This window comes from Quercus lobata, chromosome 2, assembly GCF_001633185.2.
Source record: "Quercus lobata isolate SW786 chromosome 2, ValleyOak3.0 Primary Assembly, whole genome shotgun sequence".
NCBI classification, from domain to species: Eukaryota; Viridiplantae; Streptophyta; class Magnoliopsida; order Fagales; family Fagaceae; genus Quercus; species Quercus lobata.
In genome coordinates this window covers 62,279,809-62,304,358 of record NC_044905.1, presented here as the reverse complement: position 1 = coordinate 62,304,358, position 24,550 = coordinate 62,279,809, and the positions used below count along the sequence as shown (strand labels likewise).

At 31.5% G+C, this 24,550-nt stretch overlaps 1 protein-coding gene and 1 long non-coding RNA gene across 4 annotated transcripts; both read left to right on the top strand.

Moving 5' to 3' along the window:
- Window positions 1-4,718: 4,718 nt before the first annotated feature.
- Window positions 4,719-11,062, top strand: LOC115976097 (G-type lectin S-receptor-like serine/threonine-protein kinase At4g27290). 2 transcript variants are annotated; one of them, XM_031097200.1, is made up of 7 exons: window positions 4,719-6,210; window positions 6,348-6,470; window positions 9,476-9,633; window positions 9,728-9,938; window positions 10,083-10,320; window positions 10,403-10,553; window positions 10,679-11,062. In XM_031097200.1, exons 1-7 carry the CDS (start codon window positions 4,929-4,931, stop codon window positions 10,982-10,984), a joined length of 2,469 nt encoding a protein of 822 aa, XP_030953060.1. In that variant the 5' UTR covers window positions 4,719-4,928; the 3' UTR covers window positions 10,985-11,062. The 2 variants fall into 2 exon arrangements, with proteins under 2 accessions (XP_030953060.1, XP_030953059.1); XM_031097199.1 differs by having other exon boundaries at window positions 6,345-6,470.
- Window positions 11,063-16,717: 5,655 nt separating this feature from the next.
- Window positions 16,718-20,399, top strand: LOC115974135. 2 transcript variants are annotated; one of them, XR_004087839.1, is made up of 5 exons: window positions 16,718-17,036; window positions 17,859-17,899; window positions 18,501-18,554; window positions 19,320-19,413; window positions 20,124-20,399. It is a non-coding gene; the product is annotated as an uncharacterized LOC115974135 (long non-coding RNA). The 2 variants fall into 2 exon arrangements; XR_004087840.1 differs by lacking the exon at window positions 17,859-17,899.
- The last annotated feature ends 4,151 nt before the right edge of the window (window positions 20,400-24,550 follow it).

Sequence of the window (24,550 nt, the reverse complement as noted above, 5' to 3'; positions counted from 1 at the left end):
GCATTAATTATTTTATATTAAATGAATTGATATGATAAACTCCATATAATAAATAATTTTTAGTTGGAATAATAATAATAAATTTAGAATATGACAATCTCCCTCATAAAAAAAATTAAATATTTGTGAATTCACTAAAATTAATCTTAACCATTTAAATTTCCTAACTCCTTATGTAATTAGAAAGATTACTAATAGAATAAATATATTTATTTTGTTATATTAATTATTTTAATCGTAATGAAATTTTAATATCATTTTTCTAAGATTTATATGAGAAGCAATTGAATTTTTTTTTTTTTTTTTAATGAGAGAAAAAATTCATTTGAAATATGGAATTCTTGTTCAAATTTAGTTATCTTTGCAACAATAGAAACAATGTCTGACAAAAAGAAAAAAAAATAGTATAAAAAAATAATTGAAGGATATTTACATTTTTTTGGTAGGCGTGAAACATGCCTTATCTATATTAGCCACCAAAGCATACAATTTTCAATTTGTAAACACATACACATATACTATAGTATGACCAAATCACTACACTACATTTATTGTCTTTCTAATTTGTCTCTTTCTATTTTGTCTATAAAATAACTAAAGATTACAAATTTTTACAAGGAAATTTATTAAAATTTTTTTTAATTTTAATATTAATTTTTATACATTGATAGTTGAGGGTGGGGATTTGAACCCTCGTGTCTATGTTGGAAATACTATGAGGTGTCAATCAATTAAGTTATAAGATTCTTGGTAAAAATTATTGAAATATTGGGAAAAAAAAACTAATAATAAGTTATACCGCATATCGTGCAGGAATTCAGCTAGTAAAAATAAGAATAATGAACAAATTACGTAGACGAAAAACCAAATTGGATATATTAAGCTTACTTGCTCCTTTGTACAAAGCTTAAACAAAAATTTCTCTTTAATCTTGCGTTGTGATGGAGAAATTGATCAATGACAACGCGTATCATGTAATCATGTTCATACGAGCGCACTTGGAGGTGGGATAAATTCATTCGAAAATACTATAAAAGAGCAACTATCGAATAACAGAATAATGGATAGAGGGAAAAGAAAAAGAAAAAAGAAAAGCAAAAAAAAAAAAGGAAAACAAAGCAAAAATGTGATCCAAAAACCTAAAAAAAGGGTTATAGAAACTTTCTACTTCGATTCCGAAATAGAAACTTACTACTCTGATTCTGATTTGGTGTTCAATCTCAAGTATACAATTTCCCTACTGTTTAGAAATACGTTCAAGCTTGCATTTCCAATTTTCTATTGAAGAACTAATAAGAGATTAGGGTTAATTTAGCTAATTATGAATAGATAAAAGAACAATTTCTCTTTCCAATTTTCTGTTAATACAATTGTATTGAAGAACTAATAAGAAATTAAGCTAAATTTGGCTAATTATGAATAGATAAAAGAAAATTTTCTCCATGAATACTTTGCTTTCTTTGAAAAATCTGCTGAGGAACAACAATGAAGTAATTAAGAAATTTATTTATTATATTGTTGATATGTAGCATTTTATCGGAAGAAATTATTGTCAAAATGATTAGGTGAAAAGTGAAGAATAATGTGGAAAGTGGCAGCTACTGCAATACTATTCAAAACAGGGAAATTTGCTATTTCTCGGGCATTTAAGATTCTTTTCTAAAGAACACAAGTAGCTAAAATATTATATTGTAATGGTTTTTATTGTTCTCTATGTAATGTTTTCAATTATTGTGTTGTGGTTGTTTTGCTTTTGTAGTTGCAGTGTTGTGTTTTGGTGCTGAATTTCTTGTACATTTGATCCTTTAAAATGAAATTTGTTCATTCATATATAAAAAAAAATTAAAAAAGAAAAAGAAAAAGTTTCGTGTTACAAATGGTTCATTTGGACTGATATAGTTGCCCTATAACTTTAGGAAATGTTATAGTATGCATGAGTGGTCTTTTTATGATTAAATGTTTGTGATGAGTGGTCTCTTCTTTTTCTCGTTTGTTGAATTTCTGGATATGTGCTCATTTTGCTGATATTTTTAGTTTGTCTAACTTGTAAACTCTTTCTTTGTAAATAATTTTAATCTTTACCAATAAAAAATTATGAGATGGAGGGTGAGATGTGAGTTCAAAATCCATGGGGTGCATGTCTAATTTTGCGTTATTTTGTTGCTGTATAATTTTTGTTTGAAATTCTCAAATATTATTGTCTTATATCTTCAAATTGTATAATTTTTGTATGAAATTCTCAAATATTATTGTCTTATATCTTCAAATATGTAAAGTATCTCTCAATAGATTTTGTTTTTACCTTAATATTGTCCATTTAGACACCTTAATTCTTATTATTATTCTTTATTTCAGATTTCATCATTATGCTAAAAAAAAGCAAGTGATACATATAGAAATATAGTAAGCATACTATAGCGAAACATTATGCTCACAATATTTCATAGTATATTGAGCATACTATACAATAAAATATAGTGAGAAGTTGCAGCAATCCATGCTGGGATTTATGGCAGTGGCTACGCACAAAATCTATATCTCAATAGTTTTTTTTATTTTTTTTTTATTTTTTTTTAAACTTTAATATTTGTTTTTTTAAATACTAAGTATTTTTAATACACACATACGGGAAGAAGGGAGAAGATCTTAAAGAAACAAACAGTAGAGAAGGGAGAGAGGGAGAAGATTTTAAAGAAGGTCTTAATTATTATTAGTAGTAGTAGTAAGTTATCTGCATGATGCACGAATAATTTTGTGATATTTTATGTAAGAGGGTTTTGGAGAATATTGTACATATATTATAAAGAAAAAGTAAACTAAATTAGAGTAAAGAAACATATATATATATATATATATATATATCTTGAGATATTAAAAATTAGTTTAGTAGCAATTTTGTTTAATAAAAGTACACTTTTACCCACTTAACAATACCATTGATTCTTTTAAGAGTATTTTTATAGTCACAAATTTTTCTACAACATTTTTACAAATTGTTAAGGTAGCAAATTCTTATTGGTTCACATTTGGCCCACCACTTACATTATTTTTTTACTTACCAATAACAACTCATTACATCAGCAATTTGTAAAAAAGTTTGTAACTCTAGAATTTTCCTCATTTTAAAGGTCATAACAAAAAAATTATAGATCTAAAATCTAAAACAAAATATACAAGCCTAAAAAAATTAGTCCAACAACAAAAATTACTAATAGTAAAACCAAAAAAAAAAAAAAAAAGCCTAATCAACCAATTTACCCAAAACAAATAACTGGACTCTTAAAAAAAATTTTAAAACAAACTAATTTTATTCTTACCCGGCAGCGCACACATCAAAGACACAAAAAAAAAAAAAAAAAAAAAAATCAGTGACTAAGTAGCAATAGAGTTGAAGACCAAAGTCATTGCACACAACCAGCAGTAAAGCCGCCCCCTAACTCTAAGTTTTGTTTCCATCCCTAGAGTGCAAGTGACGACCAAGACGTGCCATTTGATTGGCAAACCAAAAAGTGAAAGGCATAACTTTGAGTCCACTCTTCTTTAGAATTGAATAATCTCCTTGAAATGAAATGCTAGTATAGGAAGGGGGGTTCTCTTGTTCATCAGATAAGCAATGGCATCTTCATGGTCCAAAATGGTTAGTTTTTTTTTTTTTTTTGGTTAAATAATGAAAAAGGTTTAGGGATCAAACCACACCAATGATAGCAAGAATAATACTGAATGATTTCTTTAAATGCCTTACAAATGCTTTTCTTCTCAGATTTTTCATTTTCTTCCCTACGCCTTACCGATGCTTTTCTTCTCAATGACAATTTTTTTTTTTTTAATATATACATCTTATATGAAAACGGTGAGTAGATATTGAAACTTATTGGGCAAAATAAAAATGCACAACTGTTCGGTATTTTTAAATGTATATGTGGCATAAATTTATATAGGCACCTAGTGTAATAAGGAGTGGTCAATCTCAGCTTTCAACTCTACGCCTCTACAATCTCAATTTGTTTAGCCATTTTTTTACACTAATAAAGAATGAAACCCTAAGTTTAGAAAAGTAGGTATAAACTATGTGTGTATATATATACATACCCGTGGTTGATGGGATCAGGAATCGTGTTTTCGTGGTGATGGTGATTGGCATTAGCATCAGCATCGGCATCGGCAACGGCAACAGTAGTCGGAGTAGCATCATTGGGAGGAGGAGGAGGAGGAGGAGTGATTGAGTGCTCCTCCGAATTTTCATTTGAAGGTGTCTTCATTTGGGTAGAACTTATTTTACTGAAATTGAAAACTGAAAACTGAATACACTGTAACAAAATAATTTTTAAATGTGTAAATAGTACTGTGAGACTCATTTTTAATGAAAAGTTGCTGAAAAGTGAGGTTTGTGGGTCCTGTGACTGAAAAGTTGCTAAAAAGTTGCTGAAAAGTTGATTAAAAGGGCTGGAAAAGTTGTAATATTAAGTCAACAATCACGGCACAGAGGAAAAAAAAAAAAAAAAAAAAGAAAGCTGAAACGCGTGAAAGTCTAGACATGGACACAAAACACAAAAATAATCCTATTCAAACACATACTTAGTAGTGATGAGGAAAGGCATGGTCCACAAGAGCTAGGTACACCGTACGCCCAGAGTTAAATGCGGGAGGAAAAACTTCAGCCAAGCAAACTTTTGTTGAAATGTTCAAGAGACTCTCAAGTCTGATTCACACAAATATGAGGTCTATGGTTAACTAAAGACTTTTTTGGATAAACTGGTTAACTAAAGACTTGGTTGATCTCTTCTAAAGACTTGGTTGACTGTGGGACTTGCTTACAAAACTTCGAATTGATACCCCGAGAATTCCCCGGTTGCACACAACTTAGGTCCTCTCACAGTCAAGAAATAACAATCACATTAGATAATAAAACCCCTTTCATCAATTCAACTATGGATTTGAATGCCATTATGTTTCAGGGTACCATCTTACTTCTTCTATTCTCTTGGTGCACCAATGCAGCTGATAGCATTACTCAATCCCAGACAATCAGCGAGGGCAGAACTTTGGTGTCAGCAGATGGAAGCTTTGAACTGGGTTTCTTTAGTCCAGGTAGTTCCACCAATCGTTACTTGGGAATATGGTACAAGAATATCCCAATTAAAACTGTTGTTTGGGTAGCAAACCGACGCAACCCAATCAAAGACTTGTCTGGTGTGTTGATGATAAACAACACTAGCAATCTTGTTCTTCTCAGCCAGAATACTACTAGCATTGTTTGGTATGCAAATTCAACAAAACAAGCTTCGAATCCAATAGTACAGCTTTTGGATTCTGGGAATTTAGTAATAAGAGATGGGAATGATGGAAATTCAGGAAACTATTTGTGGCAAAGCTTTGATTTTCCTATTGATACATTGTTACCCGGAATGAAGCTTGGATGGGACTTAAAATCTGGTCTTGTCCGGACTTTATTAGCATGGAAGAATTGGGATGATCCATCTCCTGGAGACTTTACCTGGAGAATGGAACTTCATGAAAATCCTGAAGCAGTTATGTGGAAAGGCTCAGAGGAGTACTACCGGAGTGGCCCGTGGAATGGCCTTAGATTCAGTGGTGCACCGGAGTTAAGGCCCAACCCCGTTTTCAAGTTCAATTTCGTCTCCAATGAGAACGAGGCATACTATGAGTACCACACCTTAGATAAATCAGTAATCTCAAGAATGGTTATGAACCAAACCAACTATTCCCGTCAACGATTCATATGGATTGAAGCAGATTCAACTTGGAGCCTGTATGCATATGTGCCAAGAGACAACTGTGACAGTTACAACCTTTGTGGTCCCTACGGAAATTGTATCATTGGTGGTTCACCAATCTGTCAGTGTTTAAAAGGATTCCAGCCTAAATCACAACAAACATGGAACCCAATGAACTGGTCTCAAGGATGCGTACGCAGGACACAATTGAGTTGCCAAGGTAAAGATAAAGATGGGTTTCTAAAATTTGGTGGGCTCAAGTTGCCAGATGCTACAAACTCTTGGGTGAGCAAAAATACGAGCATTGAAGAATGCAGGATCAAATGCTTGAACAATTGTTCATGTATGGCTTATACAAATTCAGATATCAGAGGAGGTAGTGGCTGTGCCATTTGGTATGGAAATCTAATTGATATTAGACAACTTTCAGCTGGTGGGCAGGATCTGTATGTTCGAATGGCTGCTTCAGAGTTAGGTATGTACAAGCTTAGTATTGTTGTCTGATTTCTTGTTTCTCTTTGGATTATTTGTTGCCATAGGTTCTCTTTTTTTTTTTTTTTTTTGGCTGAGTTTTGATTGTCTTTGCTTTGGTTGTTCATTCTGACCCAGGAGAGGCCAAAGATGAGCAAAAGACAAGGGTCATAGTGATAGTTATAGTTGCAGTTGCCGCTGCCTTAATTTCTGGGATGCTCTTAATTGCCTATCTCATTTGCAAAAGCAGGAAAAAGTTCAGAGGTAATGTTACTTTCTATGTCCTTCAGAAAACATATTGCCATATTGTTTAATTGAGCTTCTTATTACAAATGTATGGAAGAGTTACTAATTTTCCGAACAGCAAAATTATCAAATGTGCGTAGCCATTTGGTCATAATCAAAGTGCATTGTAGAGTGAAGAATTTATTATAGATATAACCAAGATTAAGATATAACCAAGATTAAGATTTAACCAAGATTTTCTTTAAACTTGACTGTGTAGTTTCTCTATCACTTGCCAACCCCGACTCGAGTTAGAAACATAAATATAATTTCATCAAAATTATGAATTCCTTGTTTTTAATTAAATACTTGCTTATAACCCACACAATATGCAGTTAGGATTTGTAATGTTTTCACTAACATTATTTTACATTCTTGAATGGTTATTTTAAATGGGTTAAAATTAAGTCGAGTTGGGTTGGACTGGGTTGGCTTGTATTTTTTCATATGAATTTTTTTATTAGTTTTAAAATGTGTATTTTCCACTTGGCAAGCCATGTATTTTCCACTTGAATTCACCACCTATATCAAAAAAGAGCTTAGCTCAACAAATTGATACTTTGTTTAATAATTTTTAAAAAAATTATACAAATTCCAACATTATTGACTAAAATAAAATAGCACAAACACAAATGAGTCTAGTCTATTACACAGTATCAACATTCTAAAAATAGAGAATAAAATTACAAATGCCCTATTGAATAACTAATTTGACAAAGAATAAAAAGATATAAGATTTACAATCTTGAAAACTAATTTTATAATTAGATATCTTGAAAATAAATCTAATAGTTATGTTTAATTTTAGATGCAAAGTGATTGATATTCCGTTTCAATTTGGGAATATACATCAAAATTTGATTGTTTACTTATTTATACGTGATCTTTTTTATGAATATAATGTTATTATTAAGCAACACACACTCCAGAAAACATCATTTTTTTAAATTTTTTTTTTGAAAAGCCGTTTATTTTGGCTATGAACTTGTAACAAAATTTGCCTAAGAGTACGTTTGGATTGGGCTGAAAACCTAGCGCGTCTGGGTCTGGCGTTTTTTTTTTTTTTTTTTTTTTTTTTTTTTTTTTTTTTTTTTTTTGCACGCGTTTGTGAGACTTATGGCTACTGTTCATGCATTGTTCATGAACAGTAGCCACAAAGTTTGACTTTTCTCCATTTTTTTCAGCCAATCAGTGCACGGACCTATAAATTTCACTTTCCAGCAACTTTTTCATTAAAAATGGGTCCCACGATACTATTCACACATTTAAAAATTATTTTGCTATAGTGTTTTTCAGTTTTCAGTTTCAGTTTTCAGTTTTCAGTTGTATCCAAATGGACCCTAAGCATCCATAGTTTATGCTAGTTTTATTATAGATATAACCAAGATTAAGATTTAACCAAGATTTTCTTTAAACTTGACCGTGTAGTTTCTATATCACTTGCCAACCCCGACTCGAGTTAGAAACATAAATATAATTTCATCAAAATTACGGATTTCTTGTTTTTAATTAAATACTTGCCTATAACCCACACAATATGCAGTTAGGATTTGTAATGTTTTCACTAGCATTATTTTACATTCTTGACATTATATCTATATTTAGTCGCAAAACGGAGAGTCGGTTTGGGTTCAAGTCTAAAATGGTTATTTTAAATGGGTTAAAAACAAGTTGAGTTGGGTTGGTATAATAGTTAAAAACAAGTCTAATAGTTATGTTTAATTTTAGATGCAAAGTGATTGATATTCCGTTTCAATTTCGGAATATGCATCAAAATTTGATTGTTTACTTATTTATACATGATCTTTTTTATAAATATAATGTTATTGTTAAGCAACACACACTTCAGGAGACATCATTTTTTATAAAAAAATTTGAAAAGCCATTTATTTTGGCTATGACCTTGTAACAAAATAGGCCTAAGCATCCATAGTTTATGCTAGTTTTATTGATATACTTCAGGTTCATTTTTTTCACACTTATGAATGCTTCTCATACATGCCTATAATTTCAAATATATGTTTTTAACTCTACTGTAATCAAATTATCTTGACATATACTTTATCATTTGATATCTAAGAATATTTACTTGTAGCGTTATTCAAGTGAGAAGAATACCTCAATTATTAATCTTTTAATTCACTTGCATGTAACTAGATAAAGGTTTCAATTGTTTTCTTAAGGCCACTGTATTTGAATAAAGTTATACACATACACACATATATAGAGAGAGAATTATCCAAAAAATGTTATACAAATTGATTTTTAAAAATAATAATAATCATGTGGCACTAACATTATATTTGTCAATTGTGTTTGAGTTGTGCATTGTAAAGCCCAAAATAAACAAGTAAATCAACCATGTCTTAATTTTATTATTATTATTATCCAAATTTTTTTAAAAAAAATTGGTCGGGTCACAAGTCTACCCGTTTTTACTCCGGGTCAAAAAATTCTAGTTCAAGTCTAGTATTTTCCTTTAGGTTCGGTCGGGTTGTCAGGTCCAACCCATTTTGCCACATCTAATAGAATTTGAACCACGTACATGGAAGTATTGGACAATATCATTTTGAAATGTACAGGTTTGGGTTGTGACTTGTGAGTCAAAAGATTACATTATCATATCAAGAGCATGGATTGGAACAGACCTGGTATGGGTTGAAACCATGGTCTTATTTGCAATATATTTACAAATAATATACGATTTTATTAGAATTGTTAATAGAATTAGCCCCTCCTTAGCTTTGCCACTGACCATTGCCACAATAAGTTGAGCAATGTCATTGAATTAGTAAAATCATGCTTTTCATATTATTGATAAATTTCCAGGTTATGGTTATGGCTTATGGGCCTTATGGCTTGGTTAATTGGCTCCCAATCAAGTTATGATTTGGCTTGCTTAATATGCATTTAGTCCAAATGATTTATAGCTGTCCTATTTATTTATTTATTGGATGATATAAATCATATTTTACTTTAATCAGAGAAAATGGAGAACAACATGATCATAGATCGGAGCATTAAAAGCCAAAGAAAAGATTTGGAGCTCCCATTCTTTGACTTGTCTACAATCGAAAAGGCCACAGACAATTTTTCAAGCAACAACAAGCTTGGGGAAGGTGGTTTTGGACCTGTATACAAGGTAACTTACAGTGTTCTAGTTTAAGGACCTTAAGCAAAAATACCTCTTATCATATTCAATATATGGTAACCTTCCTACAAATTTGAATTTTTAGGGTACACTAATAGATGGACACGAGATTGCTGTAAAGAGACTTTCACAAAGTTCTAGACAAGGATTGAATGAGTTCATAAATGAAGTAGAATTGATTGCCAAACTTCAGCATCGAAATCTTGTTAGGCTTCTTGGTTGTTGCATTCAAGGAGAGGAGACAATGCTAATCTATGAATATATGGCCAACAAAAGCTTGGACTCCTTCATTTTTGGTTTGAATCCCTCAAAACATAATTATTATTTTAGTTAGAAAAGTAATTTTTTTATGAATTTTCCAAAGAATATACAACTTGGTACTTTTAATTTGTTTTATAGTTCAGGGTGACTCTTGATAACATAAATGTGAAACTTGTCAGATCAAGCAAAAGGCAAAATTCTACCTTGGTCTAAGCGGTTCCACATTATTAATGGCATTGCTCGGGGGCTTCTCTATCTTCATGAAGATTCTAGACTAAGGATTATACACAGAGATCTTAAAGCAAGTAATGTATTACTTGATAGTGAGATGAACCCAAAAATATCAGATTTTGGCTTGGCTAGAATATTTGAAAGAAATCAAATTGAAGGAAATACAAATAGAGTGGTTGGAACTTAGTAAGTATCAATTTAAAATACTTTAAATAGAGTCTCTATTTATTACTAATTGACATGTTTTATTCTTAATGATGTTTTGCAGCGGTTACATGGCACCTGAGTATGCCATTGATGGACTTTTCTCAGTAAAATCCGATGTCTTTAGCTTCGGAATTTTATTACTAGAGATAGTAAGTGGAAAGAAGAATCGAGGGTTTTACCATCCAAACCATAGTCTTAATCTCATTGGACATGTGAGGATCCAAAAACTTTACATTTAAATTTTACATATAATGCTTTCTAAAATAATATATATATATATATATATATATATTTTATATAATGAACTGATTATTGACAGAAAGTTGCAATTTTTTAGGCATGGAAATTATGGAGAGAAGGCAAGCCTTTGGAACTAATTGATATGTGCTCAGACAACTCTTGCACTCTACCAGAGATGTTGCGTTGCATCCATGTTAGTCTCTTATGTGTGCAACAACTTCCGGAGGATAGGCCCAACATGTCATCTGTGGTTATGATGTTAGGCAGTGAGAGTTTACTACCTGAACCTAAAGAACCTAGTTTTCTTATAGGAAAAAATTCACTTGATGTGGATTCCTCATTGAGCAAACATCAATCGTCTTCAACAAATGAAATATCTATTACACAACTAGAGGCACGATAGAGGATTATTCTATTATATGTACCATACTGCATATCCTATAATCAATATCGTTCGTTATACATTTAGTAACTTATTATACTAGAATTCCAATACTCGAGTTTGTTGTTTGACACTTGGAATTTGAGATTCATTTTCATAAGTTAAGCATTTTGATTTCTTCTTAAATAGTGTTGGGTTCAAGGCTGACCCTATTGGAACATATCAATTACCCAAATTGTTTGTAAAAATATGGAATTAAGGTACAACCACATCGCCAATCTTGAGTTTAATGTAGCAGAAACTAAATTTGACACATGCAATATGGTCATGATGGGGAAAATGGGTGGTTTAAAGGCATCCACCAAATTTAAAGAATCCACTAACAAAGATTAAGGTTACAAGTACAAGGAATATACCCGATCCCAAAGTATCTACCTATAATAGAACCTATTGATCTATCTAAGCGTAGCTCCAACCTAGTTGGACTACTCTTTCTAGTGAACTTCTTCACTGTGCACAAATATTCAATTCTTAATTGACTTCATAATCAACCTTCTTGATTGAAGAAGTTGTAGGTGCAAATTTCTTCACAAAAAACACACTCTAACAGTAAACCAGAAGTAGTTTGATATAAAAAGCTAAGGCGCACAAGGTTGCAGAAACTTCTCCAAGTATTCGTGTGTTCTCTTTATGATAACAACTCTAAAAATATTCTTATATACTGTTGGGAAGCGTAGTTCATGAATCCTAAGTGGATTAGGTCATTATGGTTTGAAACTGAAAATTTTGTTTTAGTTTTCCCATTGCTCGATCGGTCGAGTGGAGTTGAGCTAGGAGTCAAGTTTGATTAAAGCTTGATCAATCGTGAGGAGTCTAGCTAGGAGTTGAGACAACAAAACTCCTATGATCTCGAGCAATTTTCTTACGTCTTCAAAATCATTCTTTAACACTAATATAAACACTAAAAACTAAAGACTCAATTAAATCAGAATTACCATTGAGTTTTATGAGTTTTGATGATTTTTGTTTGAGAAAGAAAGGAAGAAGCAGGAGAAAAGGGAGTTGTGTGATCCAAATGTTTTTTTTTTCTTCATGAGATTGAGAGTTGAGGATGTATGGAGAAGGAATGAGAGAGTGAGATAGGAGAGGGAGAATAAAGAGGAGAAGAAGAGAAATGATTTGTAACCATTGAGGAAATGAAGAGGTGGGGGAAGAGATTGCAAACAACTAAATGGTCATCAACCCTTGGGACTTTAGGAGAGTCGTATAAATGGCCTCCATCCAATCACTTATCTTCTTATTATCCACCTTCATCCTCTCTATTTTCTTCTTCTGCTCATATTCAGCCTTGTCATGCTCATCTCATTCAGTGTCCTCATAGTTATCTTCCAAATCTTCATCTCGAACAACATTTTTCTTTCCTTTTCCCTTTTCCAACTTGGATAACCTATTTATGATGCTCCTCAACATCCCTTCCATATGGGCATCATGATTACCTCTTCTTTCTTCTTCGGCCATTTTTTGGATGATGTCTTGACTAGTAGTAGGAACTTAAACAATGGAAACTTTTCTCAAACTACTTGACTTGGGTGAACAAACCCACCTAAGATTGAGGATGTGTTCACGAGATGTTTGTGGTGCTATATTGTCTGAGATGAGGACACACTTAATTAATCACATTTGTCCATAATTCATTTTGACCATAAAGGGGACTCTTAAGCCATGGCATTGTGCTAAAACACTTCTCTCTAAGACTTTTGAAAAAAGTGGCAAGATGCTTAAAAAGTTGAGCCTTTAAGAGAAGTGAATATTCTAAGCTAACCCATGGCCTATGATTTATTTGTTACTAAGGCCCAAGTTTTGAAAGATTGAAAGGTTTTGAAACAACTTATGGGCCTAGGTCTAAAATAAATCATGGCATCACTTGTTATTTTGATTGCCCCATTTGGAGATTCAAAAGTTTAACACAAATTTTTTGAATTTTTTTTTTTTTGGAAGGGAAATACTTTTATTATTATATGTTTAGTTATTATTATTCACAAGATGCAAAAAAAAAAAAAAAAAAAAAAAAAAAAAAAAAAATGCAAGAAAAACATGACCCGAAGTGATGCAAAGGGGCGATCCACAAGGCAATGTAATGGGCTTCAACCCATCCTTCACAGTGTGAAGACTCTTCCAAAATTCAAGTCCCATATGTTATTTTAATGTGGAGCTCTAGATCCTTAGAGCTTGAGGTCACCTAGCTCAGTCAAAGGTGTCTGTTGAATGTGTTATATATAACCTCTCATAGGCCTTAGGCCACCTTAGAAAGAAGAAATGACTCGAATCCTTAGAGGAAAACCATTAAATTCACACATTTTGATACTGTCAAAGAGATGAGATCACCTAGAAATACGTGTGCGCATTCAAGCTCAAAAGTAGCCTATATCTTGCTCTTCTCTTTCCCATGGATGATACGGGTGCTAGCAATGACATAGGTAAAAATATAGTTTATAATGATGATTACAACTCTAAGAAAAACATTCAACAAAAATAATATAGAACTTGCTTTGAATGATTGAATATTCATCATTGTGTATGCTTGCGATGTTACAATAGTAGAAATGTTTGGAAACATCATGTTGTTCTTTGTGTTGTGTTCCTTAGTTGGATTGTTATGTATATTTATGGTGTCCAAAACATATAACTTTGGAATTTGGAGTTTGCCATTTGTTTATATATTGGTAATTTGGTACTTTTGGTGGTCATTTCCTTCCTTTTATAATTAATTTGTGTTAATTTGTTTTCCCAACGGTTCTTTAACATATATCATCATATGGGGGCCTTTTTATTATTATTATTTTTTCTCTTACTAAATTAGCATCTTTCAACCCTTAATCCAATCAATGAAACCCTCTCACCAATATGTATAAAGATTCCTTATTAACAACCATGATATGTACCCACACAAGGAGGAAATGATACTTGAGTCCCGTGGCCATGAATATGCATATCAAATAATGTTCTCCAAGGTGTCAAGGATGGCATGTAATTGATGTAGGTGTGACCTTAGAGCACTACCATCAGGTGTGTCAAATGCCAAATATTTGACATTTGACTCACCAAACACCACTATTCAAGCCTCATGAGGTATTTTAAATGTGCCAAAATTTTGCAACATGCTACCGTAATAACTTTGGCACAGTACGGAACAATATAGCATATGTGTTTATTATTTTTTTATTCATCTTTTTCTCTCATTCACTCAGACTCTCTTTCTTTTCTCTCATCTGGAACTTCTTCTCTCTACCCACCATTTCTTCTCTCTCACCGATCTCATTGAAATTGCTGATATCGCCGCCGATCTCGTTGCCATATTCGTCTGGATCATCCTCCATAGCTCCCTCTTCTCTCTCATTCTCTTCCTCTCTCATCCTCAAGCCGCTGAAACCAATCTCACCTAACGCCACCTGAAGTTGATCTCGCCTGAAGTCGTCGCTAAAGCTGATTTTGGGTGTTGTTGGTTGGTTGATTTTGGTTGGTGGTGATGAATTTGTAAAAATGGTGGGCTGTGGTGGTGGGTTTGTATAAGTGGTGGGCTGTGGTGGGGGTGGCACCGTAGCAGTGAGTTGGTGGAAGTGACAGTGGAAAAACTAAGTTTATATGATTGGTTTTTTTTAATGTTATTTTAATATTTGAATATATTATTTCAATGTATAGAATTGAAAAATAGAAGATGTGATAAATGGTAAAGAGTAAAATCATGTGTTAAAATTGATAAAGTAGGTTTTGATGCGGTAAAATGACATTTGGTATAGCATGCTTGATGGTAATGCTCACTCATGGTGAGGTCCAAAAAGTCCACTTTCCAAACAGATTATCGGACCTTTATCCATAATGGATAGGCTATTCTGTCATTTAGCAAAAGAACCGAGCAAAGCCATAAAATTTTTTAGGGTAAACTATATATTTGGTCCCTAAGCTTTATATTGTTTATCAATTTGGTCCTTAATGTTTCAAATGTGTTAGTTTAGTCCCTAATCTTTTGATATTGTGTCAAATTGGTCCCTGCTATTAACTGATAGATGGAAAATGCTGACGTAACTAACAGTAAAAATAAAAATATAATTTTTATTCCACATAGACTGCCACATATATTACCACATCAGCACAAACAAAAAAATAAAAAATAAATAAAAAGTTAGGGACTAAACCTTGTACCGCCACCTATTTTTAGGATGCATTTGGATACCGCTTATCAAAAAAAAAAAAAAAAAAGCCTGAAACGCAAAATGTCCAAACGTGAACGCAATCCAAACGCCACCTGAATGCATTTGAATACCGCTTATTTTGCTGAAAACTGAAAATAAAAAAAAATAAAAAAATTTCGTTACTGTTCATTAATGAAATCACTGTGCATTTGCTAATTGCATTGTTCATGTCCCATGAACAATGTAAGAGGCACTGGATTAAAAAAAAAAAAAACCAGAATTGAAAATTCAATTTACTTCATTTTCTCATATTTTTCCAGCAACCAAACAAGGAAAAAACAAAACAAATTCCAAAACCCATATAGAGATGCAGAGAGAATCACAATCACAATCATAATTAGATTCTGTTGTTTTTGCTGAGTGCGCTTGATTAGATTCAGAACTCATTTTGTTTAGGTGCTCAGGGGTGTTTGATTTTTTTTGTTTGGAATTTTGGATCTATCATTTGAAGAAAATGGGATTGGCCCGATTGGGAGTTTTAAGAACGTACAGAGGAATAGAGGGAAGGATCTTTGAATTGTTGAATTGTTTGAGTTGGGATTAGAGTAAGGTCAAAGGTTTTAAATAGTTTGAGCCCAACCCAACTGTTGATTTATGTCAGTGATTGGTTTGAAATTTTTTGAAGTGGGGCGTGGACATTAGTGAACTTGCAAGCCCAATACGAGTTAATGAGGTGGTTTGAAGTTTTTCTTTCATTGTGATTCCTTTCTGTATCTCTTTCTCTGGGTTTTGAAATTTGTTTTATTTTTTCCTCGTTTGGTTGCTGGGAAAATATGAGAAAATGAAGGAAATTAAGCTTTAAACTGTGGATTTTTTTAACCCCCGTTTGGTTCCTAAGAAAGCAAAGGAAAAGTAAATGAATGAAAATTTTAAATCTAAAAATATACTAAAGACATGCGGCAATACAAGGTTTAGTCCCTTTTTTTGTGCTGATGTGGTGATACATGTAGCAGTTTATGTGTAATGAAAATTATATTATATTTTTACCGTTAGTCATGTTAGTATTTTTCATTCATCACTTAACGGTAAAGACTATTTTGACATAATACCAAAAAGTCAGGGACTAAACTGACACATTTGAAATATTAGGGACTAAATTAACAAACATTATAAAAGTTAGAGACCAAATATGTAGTTTACCCAATTTTTTAATCTATATATCTATATATCTATATATATATATATATATATAAAACCGAAACTTTTTAAGCTCCCACAATTTTCCACGTCAGCAATACCTTAATAAATAATAATAAATCTTTAAAAAACTTCCACAATTTTCCACGTCAGCAATACCTAAATAAATAATAATAAATCTTTTTTTTTCCACCAAATACAGATTACAAACCGTAGGTTTCAGCCAATACTTAAATAAATAATAATAAATCTTTTTTTTTCCACCAAATACAAATTACAAACCGTAGGTTTTAGCCGCAACTATCTCAAACCTATCTCTCAAACGCAAAATCAGCCCTAACAAAATACAAATTACAAACCGTAGGTTTCAGCCGCAACTATCTCAAACCTATCTCTCAAACGCAAAATCAGCCCTAACAAATCCCTCGATCAAACTCTCTCTATTTCAAGCTCACTCCCATCTCCTTCATCTTCTTCTTTAACTCTCTCATTCAATGCAGCTCCCTCCTTTTCTCAGCCACAACTCCTCTGGCTAATGTCAATTTTGATTCATGGTTATTTTGTTCTTGAGTTTTTATCATCTGGGCATTGATTATTTTTTGGCCCCCTTTCTGGGCATTTGGTTTTCAGGACTGACTTGAAGAATTTGGATCGTTTTCCGTTTCTGATGTTGGACGATTTTTCAAGTATGAAGAATTCCAATTTGATCTTTTTCAAGTTTCAATTTTACTTGATTGATATGGGTTAAAATTCAAATTGAAATTGGTTTAAATGGAACAGAGCCTCAAAGTTATGTTTTACTTATATGTCTTCAATTAGGTTTTCTATTGATTTAGGGATTTCAAATTCTACAGGTTTGGTAAGAAAATATTGTAAATATCGATGGGTTTCATGGTGGAGATGGTATCGATTTAATTTTTTTTCTATGTTTTTGAAAGGCCTAAGAGTCGGCCTGATGATTAATTTATTTTGGCTGAAAAATTAATTCATATTGTTGTAGATTGTGTTTTCAGAATTTTTAGTGACATGTATGGGCTGTGTGTTGCAGATAGTTATGGGCTGCTGCTGGGGTTTGTTTAATTAATTTATTTTGGGTTGCTGCTGGGGTTTGTTTCAGTTTCAGGTTGCTAGAGATTTTAATATCGTTTTTTATCTGAATTTGTTTTAATTTAGGCTTATGTTTGGATTTATAAAAAATTTAGGCTTATGTTTGGGCATGTGATTTTTTGAAAGAAAATTTCTTTTTGTTAACAGAGAATGTTCATAATATATGATTGTTTAAGGTCCTCAGATATTGTCAAGAACTGTTTTTTTCTTTTTTGTTTCTCTAAAACTACACAGTAAATTAAAACATGCATTTCTCTTTACAAAAACAATCCAATGGACAGTGAGATTGACATGTCTTTCCATTTGATTTTTGAATTTGATTGTGATTAGCAATTTTTCATATACTTACTAATATATTTATTGTTTCTATGTCTTATTGTGGTACAAATTGAATACTTTAGTGGGGTTTTTCAAACTTGGGCTTCTTCCCAGTTAAGTGATGGTATTATGATTTCTTTTGATTACATTTTTGTTTATGGTATCTTAATTTCTAATGTTGTTTCCACTTTGCAATTTTTATTTCATGTTAAATTATGCTTGATATGACTTTTGATTTTAGTTCTAATATCACATTAGCTACTAAGCATGTGAATCTATTTCCAACTACTAAAGCTTAGAATGACCTGTTTTTGATGCTGTCTTCCAGATCTTGCACATTTTTTTGCTGCCTCCTAAAGATTGCAATCTCTGTAGTTCTGTACCTCTATAATCATAATGTGCCAGAGCATGTGAATTAGTTTTCGACTATTAAAGATTGCAAAGCCAATACCTCTTTTCTCTGAGAAATTGAACATTTTGGTACTACACACAGACAGACATACATTGATCCATGTCTAGGTTTAGAAATATAAATTATGTTACTTTCTTTTTTGCGTGCTTGGAGTTGCAAAGGATGTAGGAGTTAATTCTCTCGCTGTTGTTTTTGTGAGAAGGTATTAACTTGATTTAGGTGGTCATTTACTGCACTATTATTGATCTTCGTTATTCTGTTTTTTACAAATTATTTTAATTAAAAAAACTAAAAAAAAATACTTATTTTGCAGGTTCTACTTTTATTTTTGGATAAAGAGCTGCATACTTAATTGCATCGACTCAAGGTTTGTTAACAATTTTTGTAAAAGATTTTTAAAAAAAGTTCCTGTTGCATAAAAGTTATATATAAATAGTCAATATAAAACAATTAATCAGATCATTTACTGCTTTGCTACTAATACATGTATTGCACTATTTGTCTGATGTAAATAGTTTTGTTTATGAAATCTATATTTGTTCATTATTCTGTTTACTTGCTAAATAAAAGAAAAAAGAGAAAAAAAAAATAACTCCTTTGTTTTTAGACTATTTTCATTTTAAAAAGTATATTTAACTTAGCTGAGTTGTTATACAAAATAAAAGAAATATTTCTTTTAAACGGTTGGAACATATTGTTTATTGCGATTGTTATACTCATTATAATTGTTTTTAGTTGTTTTTCCAATAATTCATTGTGAGAAGGTAAAATATTTCTTTTAAATGGTTGGAAGGCAAAATATTTGTTTTCAATCATACAACCTGTCCTTGAATATTTTGTATCTAAAAAAATTCTTCTCTTGGCTTCAACTCAAACTAACAGCTACCGTACATCATTTGTAAAGGAAAAACCAAACAATTCGGCAACCCAATTTGTTCTGTGTTAGACAGCACCTTTAAGATAATATACCCGACTGTTTTGTTCTTATTACAGAATCTGAATCTGAATTCCCAAATTTTTGAATGTTTACATAAATTTATGATCTTTTTCACTCATTTTTATTGTGTCCATGCTTTAATTTAAAAGATATTGCATTAAACAACGTCGTTGGGTTATTTTGGCATTTTAAAAGGTGCAGGAGTGGTGGAGAAAGTAGAAGTAAAGGTGGAGATAAAGGAATATAAGTATGAGGAATTAGTTAAAGCCCTTGAAAACTTTGAAAACAGGTATTATATCTTTCTATTCTTTTTGTTTGTTTATCTAATTCTTTGACTGGATTGAAAAAAATTAGATTCCCATAGGTGTATAAAATTTGTTAACCCTGACAAACTTTAGTAGTTTTGGAAATCCTTAAACATTTTTGGTAGTTATAAATAAACAGTTAAGTTCTTTCTCAATCTAACATTTTAATCTATTTAGATTTTTATAATTTTGGGTGTGTTATTCATGGTTGATATACGTGCCAATTTGTTTGGTCTGTTATCTACTCATCCTGTAACTCCCTTGATATCCTTGCTCCAGGAGGTATAAAACAATGCAAGAAAGCTTGGCAAGCTAAAACTTTTAGAGTTACTTCCTTTCCAATTGAGTCTAAAATCTTAACAATTTATGTTAGGTTTGTTAATTCTGCTCCCAACAATCTCCCTCTATGTTCTTGATATTTGGTTCTTCATTTTGTGAATTTTAATTATTTTTATTTTGCTTCATTCATCTCTCTTCAAATATTATGATTATTTGTTGGTGATATTTCTGCATTATGGTGTTTTTAAAATAAGGCTGCTTTTGAATCAATTTGTATCTATGCTAATGGTGTATATATTGAGAATTTTAATAATAAAAGCATGCAAGATTTTGATAAAATCATGAATCTTAACTTTTGTTGAGGGCTGCAAAAGTAGGAAATGAAAATTTTGGAATTCTGCTTTTGTCTGCACAGTTTTGCAAGGCAGGAAGCTTATGATGGGGGAGCTTTAGTTGTAGAGCACAAAGAAGAATGAAGCAATCCAAGAGAGACTCTTTGTGATATTGTGTAGAGTCAACAACAATATGCTTGCACCTGTTTTCTCATATTTAATATGATAAATTAAACAAGCCTTATGAAGAAAATAATTTTTATTGATAAAATATAGTTAGTGAACCTACCCCCAGCAATTTAATAAGATTTTGTTGTTGATCTACAAAACTCTTTGAATATTATGATCATTTGTTATTAGTGCATGTCATATATTTTACTTTTTGTTAGCGTTTCTTTTAAATGTGATATGTAATATTTTGATTTGAAATTTTACCCTTTTTGTTGTAAAGGCAATAACCAGTGATAGAACATCATATTATTTTTCATCTACTCAAATTGTAATTCACAACAACAAAAAGTATGTAAGTTTCTGCCTAGAATGAACATTGTAAATTGCTTCAAATGAACAATAATTTGCTTTGTTGGCAGATTAAGAAATATTTGACAAAGTCACTATATATATATATATATATATATAAAGACACACGCACACCTACCTTGGTTGACCAGCTAAAATCCCAATGAAATTTGTATATTCCTTTTTGTGTGAGTTATTCCTTAAAATCCAAAGCGAAAATGTTCATTTAAGTTGACTAAATTTCTCTCAACTCGACAAAAAATGCATTTAATTTGATTAAAAAAAATATTTAGCATTTCTAAGAACTTTCCCGTGCATTGCACAGGTTATGCAAGGGTTAGCGACTAGTTAATAAAATAATAAAACAATAATCCCTTAGTGAGGTCGACATTATAATTGCAAGACACGTGGCAAAAGTGAGCAGGGCAAACCTTGAACTTGCAGAGGAGGTCGCGTGTGCTAAATTCTTTGTCCTTGTTTAGTAGTGTTGGGCTTCAAGGGGCCACAAAAAAAGCCGCCCAATAGTACAGTCTGTACAGATTTCTTGTAGTGTGGGTAAAATATCCATATCATTGTATGAGATGATAGAAAGATGGAAAACCGGTCTAGTTTTCTCAAAGCAGTCTCCTTTAGTGATTCAAAAATTCAAAAAAAAAAAAAAATCTTTTTTTTAAAGAAGGATTTTGCTGATGTGCGTCTTAAGGACACACAATAATTTTTATTTTTGAAAAAAAATTTCTCAAACATTGAAAAAATATTGACAATTTTTTCAATTTTCGAGAAAATATTTTCAAAAATAGATAGTTTAATGTGTGTCTTAGAGGACACATTAACCTAATCCTTTAAAGAATATATAATAAAACTTTTGGTAGGAATATTCATCTTCTTTGGTCTATGAACATGATTTTGGCAGGTTACTTCTATCAAGCATTCCTATTATCACCAACAGAAAACCCAAAATAATAGACGTGCATCACTTCGTGAGAGACTCTTCAAAGAAAACTGTTGCATACTAATAATCCAAGTAACCTTGGATCTGATGAAGACTAGAAAAAGCCTCCTCATCTTAATGTTGTCTCCAACTGGGGAAACAAAGTTCACTATGATTTGTACAATATAGTCTGTAGTACTGAGAGTTGAATTATATATATATATATATATATATATATATTGGTTTCTCATGGTGTATTATCAAAATTTTCAACCAGAGACTAATTACTGTTCGCGTCAGATGATCTCTAGAGGGGTAAATCGCTAGTCCAGAGAGTTTTTTCAAAGTGCAGGTACCTAAACTCAAACTGGAGAGCACACTCAGTCGAACCTGGGACAAGCACTTTGAGACCAAGTGTCCATCCACTTGGCCAACCCATTGAATTATATGTCATTCAGGCTTTTTGATGCTTGCAATTCGTGTAAGCCAATGTAGGAGCATTTGCCATTTGCTTTCAGTTATGAACATTAAATTGGGTTAAAAAGTTAAAATGAATGTGGGGCTGTGTGATGTTCCTGGGCTTTAATCTGGGCATACTGGAGGCCCTTCTTGCCCCTTGGGGATAACTTTTTGAGCATTTGTGTGCTCCTATTTGTGATACCTAGAAGAACTGTATTCATTACCTAAAACGTGAAGTTAAATGAAAAAGAAGAATTTAGCAACAAAAGTTAAAATGAAAGAAGAAAAAGCAACATCAACATAACGTTGCTTTATTCGATCGGCTACATTCAAATTTGTTTGAAATGCGGGACTGGTAACTTTTTGATCATTTCCTTTCAACACTTTGAATTTAATTCTAAGATCTGTGATTTTCCTTTCCTATTAGTCAAATGTAATCACGTCGAGACAGTTATGCGGCCTATCCTCACTTTTCTCGATCCCATATCAAATTATGACCGACTTTACTTAAATTTGAATTTAGCTTCACATTTGTCCAAACGATGAGGGAGAGAAACAAAGAACTTTGGCTTCACTTTAGTGACACCTATTTAAATAACCATATAAGATAAACCCTTGAACAGTATATATCGTACAACATTATTTCACCAACATGGATGCCATTATTATATAGTCTTATGCTTGTGAATCAAAGTGACCATATTAACCTAACACCCCCATTTTCGCAGTAATCGTTGTTACTCCAGCGGGCCCATATCTAGAAGGTCATGTGAGTCGTGACAGGGAAATAATAATGGGCATGATTATAGGCATAATGGTAGCTAGGTGTCCGGTCCCAACTATATATGATCGTATGAAATTAAGTTTGACTACATTATCAAGCAACTGGTACTCGTCTTTCTCGGTCACTAGAGTCTAGACAATACCACATGGAGGGTTTGATTTTTTAGAGAGCCTTTTTCAGATGGTGTCATGAAGAGCCAGCTCTCATGTGGCCCTGTAATCATACGAAATTGAGACCATGTTATAATACATCCTTTCTTAAGTATATTTTATTAATATAGTAAAAATCTTTGATGCAGAAAGCAGCTTATTTTGATGCAGAAAGTATGTATTAACATGATTCAATTTATGCTTTATTCCTGTGAGAATAGGATACAAATTAAAGTTGTCATCCATCTCAAAAAATTTTATTGTGTCTCCAAGTTATGTCATATTTGCATAAGATTACCAAGAATTTTTTTTTTTTTTTTGAGAAAGAGATTACCAAGAAAGTCAATTATTAAAAGAGCTGAAAGATTAGAATATATACATAGTTTTTTCATTTTTACTGTTAAGAGCTCAAAGGTGTGCAAGAAATATATGACATTCACCCTTTATCTTGTGCCAATCAAATATTTTTTGTACTTTTAAGGAGGAAAAGCCATGATCTCAAAATAAAATTAAAGCGATTTTGGGGGGAAAAAAAGTTAAGTAAAAATCCAACATGACTATCTTTTTGTTAAGTAAAGAAAAAGAGGGAGAAAGAGAAGATGTAGATGTTAAATCCCAAACTACTTCAAAGAAATAATATTTTATTTTTCTAATAAATAGATATGATATTCAAGTCTTTATTATAACAGATTTTATAAGTTGAGCTAATTGAAACCACTACTCTAACCTTACTTACCAATATAGATGTTCATTATTCATGAAAAATCAATAATAGCTCTATATTAACATATATTAATACCACATTTATTGGCCCTCCTGTGTGTGTATGTGTGTATATATATATATATATATATATTAAAAGTCAAATGATTTGGTCTTTCAATAAAGGGGATAATTTCACTTTTAGTCTTATAAATTTGAATAGGTCAATTTTTTTCCTTAACTTTCAAAATTAGGTTAATGTTATAATGATAAAAAACACAATCATCAGAAACGGATATATAAGTTGAAATTCTATAAATAAATAAATAAAATGTTAATATTAATTATAATGAAAAAATATATAAACTCTCATGTGGTTTTTTAGGAAAACATAGAATTTCCTTGAAATTTTAATCTAACACTTAACCTCCTAAGATATTCTTCTAAAAAAAACCCTATGATATTGTTTTATGTGTAATCCATTAATTGTATAACACTTAACTCTCTTACGATAATGTTTCTTATAAAAATAATATGAATACATATTATCACATAAGTAATTCATTGTTTGTTTTCATATATTTTTATTGGTTTACACATAAACCAATATCAAATGAGAGTTAAGTATTATATTTAGGTGATTATGTGAAAAACTACATAGTATTTTGTATAATTTCCTTTCTATAGTTAATCAAGTTAAACTTACAAAATGTTTATGAAAAAAAAAAGGTTGAAAACTTATTAATAAGATAAAATTGAATTTAAAACTTGAATGACAAAATTACAATTTGGAAAAAAAAAAAAAAATCAGTTGCTGCTAATTAGCAAGAAAATAATGTGGATTCATGACTGTGAATTATGTTTTCATTTTTTATTTATGAGTGTATTTAATGAGTGTCTTTAGAATATTTGTTAATGGTCTATTTTAAAAAAAAAATTAATATCATTTTATGGGAAATTTAAAAA

Coding starts and splice junctions, on each gene's coding strand:
- LOC115976097 (XM_031097199.1), top strand. CDS start 4,929: ATGGATTTGAATGCCATTATGTTTCAGGGTACCATCTTACTTCTTCTA. Junction 9,939..10,082: donor CTTGGACTCCTTCATTTTTG/GTTTGAATCCCT, acceptor GAAACTTGTCAG/ATCAAGCAAAAGGCAAAATT. Junction 10,554..10,678: donor GTCTTAATCTCATTGGACAT/GTGAGGATCCAA, acceptor GCAATTTTTTAG/GCATGGAAATTATGGAGAGA.